The sequence below is a fragment of the Melospiza melodia genome, chromosome 1 (genome assembly GCF_035770615.1).
Source record: "Melospiza melodia melodia isolate bMelMel2 chromosome 1, bMelMel2.pri, whole genome shotgun sequence".
NCBI classification, from domain to species: Eukaryota; Metazoa; Chordata; class Aves; order Passeriformes; family Passerellidae; genus Melospiza; species Melospiza melodia.
Window position 1 is genome coordinate 35,835,506 of NC_086194.1, and position 12,763 is coordinate 35,848,268.

At 36.2% G+C, this 12,763-nt stretch overlaps 1 protein-coding gene across 4 annotated transcripts in view; it reads right to left on the reverse strand.

Moving 5' to 3' along the window:
- The window catches only part of ANKRD28 (ankyrin repeat domain 28), a 119,674-nt gene that overhangs the window by 4,709 nt on the left and 102,202 nt on the right, over positions 1-12,763 (reverse strand). For all 4 annotated transcript variants that reach the window (XR_010027507.1, XM_063153964.1, XM_063153956.1 and 1 more), the window contains 11 exons: positions 11,823-11,897; positions 10,655-10,856; positions 9,134-9,221; positions 8,619-8,736; positions 7,805-8,024; positions 6,162-6,249; positions 5,982-6,065; positions 5,319-5,464; positions 5,063-5,145; positions 4,842-4,924; positions 2,461-2,552 (listed from right to left, as the gene is read on the reverse strand). Coding sequence is in view for 3 of the 4 variants with exons in the window: in XM_063153964.1 (XP_063010034.1) it covers positions 2,461-2,552; positions 4,842-4,924; positions 5,063-5,145; positions 5,319-5,464; positions 5,982-6,065; positions 6,162-6,249; positions 7,805-8,024; positions 8,619-8,736; positions 9,134-9,221; positions 10,655-10,856; positions 11,823-11,897 (1,279 nt within the window). In the remaining variant the exon portion in view is untranslated. The remainder of the gene's footprint in view (positions 1-2,460; positions 2,553-4,841; positions 4,925-5,062; positions 5,146-5,318; positions 5,465-5,981; positions 6,066-6,161; positions 6,250-7,804; positions 8,025-8,618; positions 8,737-9,133; positions 9,222-10,654; positions 10,857-11,822; positions 11,898-12,763) is intronic.

Consider the following 12,763-nt stretch of genomic DNA (forward strand, 5'->3'; position numbering starts at 1 on the left):
ACTTGGGGCAGCATCCTTGCACAACAAAAAACAAAGGTCTGCATGATGGACCCTGACTTAAGGCTGAGGCTCCCCCTGCTCATATGCAGAGCTGCTCCCTCCCCTGGGCCTTGAAAGTTGCCAGGAAGGTGTCCACAGGAAAATCAGAGGGTTGGTGATGTGGTCAGTGCAATGAGAGTTCTCAAGATCAACTGAATGAGGTATTAGCACTGGGAAAGAGATGAGAGTCTGAGACAGAAGTCATCTTATAACAACTTGCAGAAAAATTCCTTCCAGAAAACTGGACATCTCCAGTATAAACCAAAATACAAGTTAAATACTCAGGGAAAAAACTCCACTACAAAACAAAACACGCAAAGAAACCCTCCTGAAACGTTGATTGAGTGACAAAACTTCATTTGGTATCAAATGAAAGAAAAAGCCAATAATTTCATTTAAGATGGGCAAATTTGCATTAATAATGTCCAATTCAACAGAATTTTGTAGATGAAGGTGATGGCAGTTTCATCATGACTGGTGCAGAAAAATGGGGAAAATAAAAAGAAATTTGAATAAGAACTGATACAGAGCTGAGAATGAACCCTCAACACGACCACTTTGGGGAAGTATACTGGAGAGTAAATTTGCTGTTTCAGCTGCATTTAATCTATTAAGAACCAAGAGGATTAAATTTTTTCTACTGACATTAGTTCTTAAACAAAAATGATCTCACCATTTTAAGAGATGCTCTATGACAAAAGCAGTGTGACTTCAAATTCAGAATTTTAAAAATCTTATAAACTATTTATAAACTGAAATGCAGGTAACTGGAGTGATGCTGTTTTTTTTCAAAGCTCACGTTTTTCAATAATGCTCAGATATAGCAGCAGAAGACTCAATTTATACAGCTATAGATACAAATAGAGATTGCTTGCAAAAAGTCAATGTAGCTTTTACAGGAAGGACAAATTCAAAACCAAAAAGTGGATCATCACTCCATAACATCTGAGGCTCTGCTGGTTACATGTTCCATATAAGGAACCAAGAGAGGTTCCATGTAAAACACTAAAACTTTCTAAAACTAAAATTAAACTCCCTTCTCATCTAATTCTGTATGAAATGCCAATCTTGTTTGGCAGATCACTGAACTTATCTGGACTACGCTGAAGTAAGAGAATGTCAGTGTTGTGATCCAAAATATTTCACTGCCTATTTCTTCAGTCAGAAAAAGAATCCATCAAGGCTGCTTGATATAGTCTCAAGGCTGCTTAAAATTGTATAAACAAAGCAACTGCTATTAGAAAGAACCACAGTAAGGAAAAATATTAGACAGTGCTCAGACTTACTTTAAAATTTAAAATGTGAGCGGAATAAAAAAGAAGATTTTTAGATCCCCAGGCTGCCAGGGTACTTTGATTCAAATGTTTTCCTCTGTTATGTCAAAGATCCATCCTAACAAGGGACTGGCTGGCTGTATATGAGAAGCCCACAAAAATGCAAATGTCTCCAGTCAGCATACATGTGATGAGAAGCAAAAATAAAAAAAAGATATATCTTTTTATCTTTTCATTTGAGGGAGTTTCTTTTAGCACTTACTCTTGTGCCCTATTTTAGGCAAGGAATGATCTTTAAGTCACCCATGTTACTTGAAGCGGTGTAATTTGAGAAACACACAGAGAAAGTCACAGCGAACATTAAAAGAGGAAAAAATTTCCAATCTGGAAATATAATTAGAACTATTAATTAGGCACATCACTTTTGGAATAAAAAATAACAAACAAACCCAAACAAAGTCAAAAAGCAAACAATCCATTGCTTCACCCCTCCCCAGATCCCAGCTCCCGCTTTTATGGCATAAGTGACAGAGCCTTACACTTTCAAAAGCACAGCTTAAGAGGACCACAGATATCTTATATGAAAACATGTGAATTAGTCAGTAAATCTAATTTTCTTTTGTTTTACAAGATGTAGGATTTATTCTCATGATAAAGCAGTTACTTCTTACTTCTAAGTGCCAAAAACTCTGAAGAGCCAGAAGCTTGAGAGCAGTAACTGTGAGCTGTAAATCATACTAGCTTTTAAAAGCTAACACCAATATACCTACTGTGACAAAACAAATAGCAATTCAATCCAGCTTAACAGCTGAAAGTTATATTTTACTTTGAGCATTATGTTTTTCTGACCATTTTTGGTATGCCAAAGCTAGTGCATTTATAGGTGCATCATAAAACTACTTTTATAGTGCATCATAGAACTACAAATGCAAGCCAAACTTTTCTGTGCTGTGACCTGCATCGTTCTCAAAGTTTTCACTCTCCCTACTTCTGCTGCTTTGCTAAAATGATCCACCAGCAACGCATTTTTTTCTGTGAGGGCAACCTACTGCAAGGCTCATCTGGAGTTTCCACAGTTACTGTTTTTGAAGGAGTTGAGTTTAGAAGCACAGTTCCTTACAGGAAAACAAAGTTAGATTTTTCTTACCATTTTCATCTACAGCAAGTACACTTGCTCCCTTCCCTAAAAGCTCTTGAACTACAACCGTTAGTCCATTTCGAGCAGCAACATGCAGAGGTCTGTGAAGACAAGCAAACTCATATATAAACCTTAGAACAAGTCATGAAGTAAGATAGGTAGCTTACATCTAGTTAAATGTAATACTTATACTTCTATGTTATTTACACATTATACAAATATTGTACATGTAATAACTAAGATGGAAAACTCAGCAAATCTCTTTTCTTATTGCAAAGAAACTCTAAAATACCAATTGTGAACTTTATTCTTTCCATGGCAGCACACAGGGAGGAAGCAGCTGCTAGTAAAGATGTGCCTGCTTATGGAGTTTATCATGTTAAAAAGTCAGAAACACTTGGCACCCTACTGCTGATAAATCCCCCACTCAACTGCTGTAACAGATAGTGTCACATGTGAGAGTAACTGCATATCACTGCCATCACTCACTGGAGCTCTACAGCAGAATGGCAGCCCTTTGCTACTTCATGTAAATATCCATAAGAGATGCAGAAACACTTCATCAATCTGCCTTCTAGAAACCACTATATTCCATTGTGATTAGAGATTAAAAAATATTTCACAGTATAATGCATGAAGCAACAAAAGCAGATTACTTTTCAAAACCTCAAACTACTAACCGTAAATCAATTTTGTGTCGACTTGCTCTATAAAGAAAAGTGTACTTTTATCTCAAATATTCTAACTGTATCTTTTTCAAATGCAACAGATTTTCAAAACTGGTTCCCATTGGCTTAAATAAAACTTTATCATCACGCAGCAGGAAACAGAATTATCAGCTTACTTCCCTTCTGCTTTATATTGCTCTTCATTCATTCTAAGATTCCTGAAGTTGTTTGAATTAATTATAAGCTGGAAACAAATGCCTTACTTATATATCAGAAATGCAAAAGATACAAACAGGAGCAGCTGTATCTATGGTGCTTGCCTTAAAGTATTAAAAATGCAAGAATTACCACACCCCACAGATATACTGAAAAATGTACTGTAATTAAAGTAATTTTAATGTAGAGACCAACAATTTTAATGCTTATCTTGCCACAAAGAAGGACTTTGTTTAAGCTGTTCAGAAAGTCAATTTAGTTATTAAATATTTGCTAAAGCAGTATTGTTTAAACAACAAGTTAAAACCTTGCAATTTATATAAACACTTTATAGAGGTGCAAATGTGTACCTATTTTATCCCATGACATCTCTTGATCAAACTATTTGAGCCAAGGCATGTGGGTGGAATTACATGAGCCTGTGGTAGCATACTTTCCCACATCTGTTCCCATCTCCTTTTTGCTTTTCCTTCTCCCAAGACATCCTTGTTTCAAGCCAGAAATGAGGCAATCAATCCTTTCCTGCTTTCTAGTTATTTCATGCTGCCTGAGGTGCACCATGGTGAGCAGCAAAAGCAAAGGAAGAATTCTTACTATTTTAACTCCTTAATTCAAGCAGGTCTCAGGGAATACTTGGAAGGTCTGTATGAGCTTGAATATGGCAAGATTCCAGAAGGGATGTAAGGCCAGAATAATATGTGAGTTGCTTACAAGTTCCAGTGTGGAGTGTTTTTTGGTGTTTTTTTGGCTTTTTTTCCCCCCTAAATGGTCTGTGATACCATTACTAAAGCAGTCTAATAATTCATGTGCATAACTCAGCTACACGTTGTGTGCCAAGTATTCCCTGAACACAAACCCATTCTCCAAAAGGAAAAAAAATGCATTAGAGTCATTTTAGTAGCCCATCTTGATTGGTATGACATACCACACATTTCTAAGGTTTCCTTGTGATTTAGGCTAACCAAATAGATTTAATTCTATTTGAGAGACCATCTTCAGGAAGATTTAAGAATAGTGTATTCTCCATGATATTTAATAGACAATAACGTTTCACCCTTGAAGCATCAAACAGAAAGCATGCTGAAGAGTAAAAGCACACTTCAGGCAGTTATTTTTTATAAAGTAGATAGCTAAGACTTTGAAGACCAAGTCTTAGTTTGCCTCAAGTTGTTAAATGAAGTGGTTTTTAATTGAAAAACTGGATAATTTTTAAAATAGAAAAATCTCAGTTTACAAGTAATCTCAGTGGATTGCAGTAACTCCACACACAAATCACAATAATGTTTTACTTTTCATTCTATTCACCCACGAGAAAAAAACAAACATCCAGAGCTGTAAGTATGAGCAAAACACCCTTTCAATTCCAAACTGGTTCAACTCTTGGTACCTATAAACAGTTGAGGTTCAATTCAATGAGGTTGAAAAAAAATCTGAAAAATATTCCTCTTTATGAGCAAGATACACACCAAGAACTCATCTTTCAAACACGGTCCCTGTGATACGTACGTTTGCAAGGCTGCGTTGGTGGCGTTGATGAGGTTTCTATCTGTAATCTTCTCCAGGATTAACAAGGCACTAGTTTCATGACCCTTAACACAGAACAAACATCTGTCACATAACAAATATTCCTCACAAATTGCTTTGAGTGTTTTCTCAAAGTAACAATACTTTCAAACAGTGCTCGATAACACAAAGCTCAGCACTGATAAGTCAGACTGTGCACACACCTTGCTGCAAGCCAAATGGAGTGCTGTGTTCTTAGAATTGTCTTGCAAAGTCAGATCAGCCTTAGCACTGCTAACCAGCACCTCTGGGGAAATAAAGACTTTTATTAACTAAAAACATATTCCTTAAAATCCAAACGGGAAAATGAAAACAGAGTTTTGGCAAAATATATTCACAAGAACATGAACTGTAAGGCTACTTCACCCACAGTAAGATTAACAGAGCTAAGAGCAGAAATACATAAAGCTTTCTCTTTACCAACTGTATTCGTCTGTCCATTTTCTGCAGCCATCATTAAAGGTGTTTTCCCAGAAGAATCTACAGCATTTACTTGAGCACTGTGACCAAGCAGAAGCTGTAGACACTCAACGTGATCTGTAAAAGCTGCTGCATGCAGAGGTGTTCTACAACAGATCAAAAGACAATATGGCCATGTTCAGCCATGCTTTCTACTGTATCCACAGGGGCATCCCTGCCTGTGATCCTACAAATAAAAAAGACTCTGCAGTCTCTCCCACTGATCCTTTGCAATCAGTACTGCTGGAGTTGTGACTGCTGCCTTTATAAAAGTCCCTTTCCAGGTTCAACTAATGCCACCCACACAGTTTATAATAGAGATACAATTTGATTCAGAAAAAATAAAAGATGCATAAAGCTCTATCCACAAAATGAAAACATTTAAAACGTACTCTAAGTTGCCTGTATAATAAAAAGTCAATTCAAGTTTACTGAATAAGAACAGGATTTAAAAAATCTAAAATTTATTTCTAGCACCGAATAAAACAAAAACCTTCAAAGAATAAAATGGGAAACTGAGGAATTAACATTAAGTAGTAAATACAAACCCCCCCAAATGACTGAAGAATTAGACACAGCCACTGTATGACATTACAGACATTCCTTCTGCATTTGCACACTTACCTTCCTTTTGAATCTGTTGAATTTACAATACCCCCACCTAGTGTATCAATTAACATTTCTGCAGCACCTTCATTGTCATTTATCCTATAATGAATTAAACAGACTGTTATTTACAGAATGATAAATCTTTTGTTAAATACAGCAATGAAATTTATGAAGAATAATTTTGTACTTCCTTACACAGCACAATGCAAGGGACTGAAAGAATTTCCTTCCATTTTCTGAAAAACTTCCTGTTCCAGGAGCAGCTCTACACAACTGTCGTGACCTAAAGCAAATGTAAGAGTTAGGTATTGAAAAGAAGAGAAAAGGTCTAACTATAGCTTACAATGAAAAATATGTATCTAAATTAGATTAAGCAGTATTGTATTTGAAAATTTAAAACAAAGACTGGTTATATTCAACAGGGCTGAATATTCAACATTTAGGTACCAATACAATCTTGGAATCCTGAAAATCAAACTGACATGTAATACTGTAAACTTGATGAAATTTCTAAGATACCTCACGCTGTCTGAAGAACACCCAGAACACCTAATTGAATTCTTTACACCTCTGCATTGCAAACTCTTCTGTACATTCATCACTTTGTCTCCATGAAAACAACTCCACCATTTGAGGTTTATTTTTGTTCCATATTTAGTTGAAATTATCACCCAGCTGCATCAGCTCAGTAGTTATTCACTTAATAATAATTGGTGAAATGAAGGTTTAATCTCTTACTTCTTGGTTTTTCTCTATCATGTCATTCAAAGATGAAATAAAAAACAACCTCTACTATGTTCTAAATGAACACATCTTTAGCAAAGGTGCTGAATGATTTTCCTACATTTTAAGGTCTCCCTCACTCTCAAATCCATGAAAAATATCAGTGAAGAAGAAAAAAAAATTCTTATTGAATCACTTTTATATACTTGAGATTCTTATGCGTACCATATTTGATATGAAGCAAGTTTAATATAGATTTAACCTGAAACCATTCCTCCTTATGAAAGTTGTTTTTTGGGATGTGTGTGACACATTTGTATTCAAAAGTATTATGCTGAATTTATTTAAAGACTTCTTGAGACATAAACCTAAGATAGTATATGACAAAAATGTAGGACAAAAGTAAACATCTCTTACGTATTAGATGTTAATACATTTGTTATAGGTAAAAGTTAAGTTAAAATAGGATATAGTTCAATTATATTGTATTAATTATGTTCTACTATTTGTATTATGTTAAAGGGGAGGGGCTTATTAGAATGTGCTAGAAGGGTCCAGGGTTTGGTGAAACAGGGGTCTGACGGGGCAAGGCAAGGTCGAAGAGAGATTGGATGAAACATCTGACCAATCATTCGAAGCCCTGCAGAAACGATTGGTCCAGAATGAATGGCGGTAAAGACCAATGAGAAGCCTGGAAATGGACCAATCATCATGAGGATCCAAAGTGCACCAATCCTGGACTCGAGGGGAACTATAAATGCGGGGAGTTCGGCTGGGTCAGGGTTCTTCTTCTTTTGCAATACTTTTTGTTTGGGAGAAGCCCGTGCACTTGGGATCAGCGCACTGTTTGGTTTTTGGCTCGCTGTGTGGGTGCCTGGGCTTATCCTGGGCACTCCATTCCTTGTAGCTATTTTAATAAATGAGAACCTCTTTCTCTGGAGAAAGTTTGGCCTCGTTCGTATCCATAACAATTCCTCTACAAGATATCCTGTCATTTTCTCTCATTCACTGAAAGGAACTGGAAGATGATGTTGCTTTTGTATGAATATGAAGTTACTAATCCATCTACCCCAATACCAATAAATAAATGTGGAGCTGCATTTGGATGCATTTACCGTTGTAGCAGGCCCAGTGCAGCGATGTGTAGCCGTGATTGTCTGCCATGGCAGGGGCGGCGTCCCCAGCGGCGGCCGCCTGCAGCAGAGCGCCCAGCACGCCGATGTGGCCGCACGCCGCCGACAGGTGGATGGGCGTGCGGCCCCGGCAGTCCCGCAGCAAGCACTTGGCACCGTGCTGGAGCAGGGCTTCCACACATTCCTCGTGCCCAGTAACTGCCTGGGAGAGACACAGGAAAGGGCCAGTTTGGAAATATTCATGTATGTAAGCCGAGGTGTAGAACCCAAGCAAGCAAACCTCAGGCAAATTCTTGCATTTTTTAAGGCCTAACAAAATAAGCAAAATAAGTTGCTATTTTTATTCCTAAAAACAGACATTCTGTTGGGAAAATAGCAATGTATTATAATACTCATGTCAGAATATTTTCTTGGAATAACACTGAATGAACTACTAATCTCTTGGGCTCATTCAATTGTCTTATCTGGCAGATACGATAAACAAAATATTTGGCACGTGGCACGTATCATGCTTTTCTTCCTCCTATTAACCCTACCTTCCCCCCAACAAAAAACTGTACTCTATGACCTCTCCAGTCAACACTTTACAGCAAGATCAGGAGGTTGTAGAAATCAAAAGGAATTTTGAGGGTAGCAAACAGGCAGAATACACCCTTCAAATGCAACTAAAAATTCAATTAAAAATTAAAATGGCGAGATGAGAATAATGAGGCATTAATTAACACTACATATTAAGTCTTTATTTGAAATTAACATGTAGGAAACTGGAAATAAAAGAAAGGGAATATTCTCTTACCCCTCTGTGTAATGCTGTCCTTCCCCACTTATCTTTGGCATCTACATTTGCTCCTTTGTTAAGGAGTGAATAAACACAGTCGGTGTGCCCATTGAGAACTGACAACATCAGAGGAGTCCTAAGCAGAGACAGAAATAAAGTGGAAATCTACACTTGGAAATTTAACAGACTAGCACTCAGTTCAAGCACAACAACTGCTATCCTTGCACTCAACACTGTTAAGATTTACATCATCAATGACCTTCCACTCATTTGCTTTTTAGATTTGAGAAAATAAAGTAACATGCCCCAGTTCAGAAGTCCTGATTAATTAACTAGAATCCATTTTCTCAGCATCTGGGCAGTAAGACACATTCTAGTTTCCTCCACTGAACATTTTTCACTCTCAACTTCATGTTTATTGCAATAATTTTCTTTTAAAACAAGTTAAAAATAATTACTGTAAAGTATTTAGTTTTTTCTTTTACAAAATGCAATGACTTGTGTAGAACAGAATGTCCATCATTTAAACTCACTGTCCATTTCCATCTTGAATGTCCACTGCATTCTGTGGCTCTGCATTTCCTATCAATAGCCGCAAACATTCTGAATGACCATTTGTAGCTGTAAAACATTATAAAAATATGGGGTTTACATGAATTGCCTTTGAGTAGAGAGCTCAAACAGAATGGCAACCTATCTGCTCAGACTAAAGCCCATTAGCTTAAAAACCCACTGTACAATTTTACCATTGTTATAACTTAAATTAAAATATGAATACTAGAAAGTTTCAGAAATCAGGTATTCTCAACTGTACAGTGTTAGAAACCACTGATTCCAACTATCAACTGCCAACAGATTTTATGTATATATATGTTAAGGAGGTTGCATATATTAAAAGTAATTGGAATATATGCTTATACAACACACAAAAGAAGGAATATTAAAATATCAGAATTAGCGTAATTTTTGCTTGCTTTAAGGCACTGGGAAACACATACCTAGCAAATCATAGTCAGATTTTGTTAGCAAGTGTAGCGTGCACATAGTTATAAAATAATAATGAAAATCACATTTAGAAAGGGGAAGGAAATGTAATGCATAGATGTAATAAACCAAGCAGTTAAAAAAAAAGGAAAATGAACAAACAGAAAATTGAGAAATCTCATTTAAATGCAACTCATGAAAGATAAAATGATTGCTTCTTGGAAGGGAAATTATTTCTGATCTACAGCTGCAGTATTCAGCTCACACAAGCACAGCGACAATTCATGTTTCTGTAGCTGACAGACATGCTAACACAAGTTAGGAAAGCTCAATCAAATAGCATAATGCAGCTTGTGCTCATGGACAACAAAACAAGTTGTCAAGAATGATGATGTTTTGTACATAATGCTCTTTTTAACTGCAACACTTCTGTAATGCCATTACTATAAATGCCAAATTTAATAAGCCTATTTTTAATGCGAGGGAAAAAAAAGACTCTAGTGTGGATTCTAGACTCGGAGAAAGGCAGGCCTAGAGATGTTTTCTAGGAAAGTCAGCAAGAAAACACTGCAAAGGATTTGCTGTTACTTTGAAAATGTTCAGGAGTCATTTAAATCCTTGGAAAAAAATCAAAGTAAGTTTTCATGTCTCTTCTCAAACTGCCAAAATTCTTCAAGACTCCAGTCATTTTTAGAAGCATTTTACTGCCAAGACAGGCAACGCAATTTGCCTTTCTAAATTTGGGGCTGCAGTTTGGCCTGTGTGAAAGATGAGGAGAGAAGCAGGGACATGTCACTGCACCTGTCAGCACAGCCACTTGAATGGACAAGGACAATGCACCCTTCCAGAGGGAAGTGTGGAACAGCACTCTTGGACTCCACTGGTTTATTGGATTAATCCTGGTTCCTGCCTGCAACTCTCTTGCTACATGCTTCTCAGCACAGCATATATACCTTGAAAGTCATCCTCTGTCCCTAAATACTATTTCTTAGAACATTAATGACAGAGACTTCTAAACAGATTATACACTTCAAAAGTCAAAATTTTAGAGGTTAGTAGCTAGCACATACCTGCAGCATGAATTGGGGTCCTCTTTACAACATAATCTTTCACCAAGATTGATGCTCCCTGATTAATGAGCACATCTACACATTCCACGTGTCCCTTAAAGGCAGCAAGATCCAGTGGTGTCCTCCCATTGTTATTCCTCACATCAAGGTCCAGCAGTGACTGTACCAGCACTTCCAGAGCTTGATGGTGGCCATGATAGGCCTACAAGAGTAAGAAAATTATTCAATTTTCCCATCCTTAACATTTTTCCCTTTCTTGTCAGAACTACATAAATGAAACTGTAAAAAGACTATCCTTACTTTAGCATGCAGAAGAGCAACTGATGCAGCACATGAGTAGTTACAACAGTTACAACTAATTTTAAAACCCCACAATTTCAGCAAGAAGATTGGTGGTTTTTTTCCTATTTTATCCCCTCAGTCAGCAACTGCAACTACTCCCAGAAAATCATGTCTTCAATCTGCATAAAAACCAGTATTTTTGACTACTGCACAATGTTTCATCGTTTCATGTTGTAGTTACATCATCCTCAGATTATTTCAAGCGAGGAACATAAGCAAACTTAAGTATTGCTTTTAGCTTTTTACATAAAATATTTAAAAAGCACCTGTAATAAGAATGCAGTAAAATAGCTTTCATTTACCACTACCAAAGATTATTTTTTACTTTGTAGATACATGTGTATATATATATACACATATAGAGTGGTTTTTCAATTGCTTTAAATTCAGTGAAAAGATCAAAGCTACACATTGAGCTGGTTACTCTGCATTTTGAATATTTTTTATAGACAGAATTTCATCATTGTGTTACACTACTCCTTGTGCAAACTTTCCCTGAAGTATTGAGGACAAACATTTCTCATAGTAAACAATAAAGAGAGTAAAACAATGTAATGATTAAAAAAGTCATAATTACTTATAGAATAAGTCTTATAAAAGTTTCATTAGCACAGATTTTAATTAGAAGATTCCACATGAAAGCTGTTCTGTGAAGCAAATTTCAAGTGAAATGCAAGAATCATCCTGTATACCTCATTCAGGAATATTAGTACATATGTTTGCATTTTGTTTAATAACCTATTTTGAAAAAATCCAAATGAATAAATCTGTGCAGCAACTGTTTGCTACCAGATGAGCTGTCATCACTAAAGAACTGAGAACTTACAGCTAAATGCAGTGGACTTATAGGTGCTCTGTTGTCTGAGTCATTCAGCATGTCAGTACCTGATGTTTCCATCAGCTTAGAGAGAAAAAGTCAGAGTGAGTGCAAAACCCCCTCACCTTTGAAAACACTCAGCAATAACTGCTACAGTTTTCCATAAACACAGATTGAAAAATAAAGGAGAAAAAGTAGGAAGAATAGTATAGAATTACAGATGTCCCGATCTCTAACATTTTAGAGTCTGAATGAACTGCAACATATCCCCCATGTTCATGTTCCAACCCCAGTAGTTTAATTTTGCATAATAATGCAATAATTCAATAAGAAACTAAATTGAAATTAGTATTTTTTCTAAAGTAGCAATATGAACAATGAATACAAAGGGAAGACAAGGAAGGGTGACAACAGCAGCAGGAATAAAACCCCAAACATCAGCCAAGTAAGCATTCTGATTAGGTGAAAAGTCAGCAGAATACAATATGAAAGGCCAGACAGCAGGATGGATTTCTCAGAACAGGAAAACAATTCTCAGAGAGAAAAAATGGACTCAAAAAAAGCAAAAGTATTATAGCATTAAAATATCTATGTATATACATTTCTATTTGTGACTTTCACATGTGTTCTGAAGTTTTACTTCTGGGTCTTCTTCAAGACCATATTTAATTAAGTACATTAGTAGAATTAAAACATTCAAAATATTTGAAGAACACCAAATACATTCAAATTACATTTTCATTATCACGCATGGTCAAACAACTGTTTAAGTAAAAAACTACATGGCTTAAAAATAATTTCCCATTTTAAAATTGTAAAATCCAATTAAATCTAAACTGTAGTTGAAATGAAATAATACATTCATGCATTGAAGAAATGGCTGAATAAGTCTAAAAAATAAGCAGTATCATTAAAACTACATGTTCCCTTTTGCTCTATAGCAGTACTTA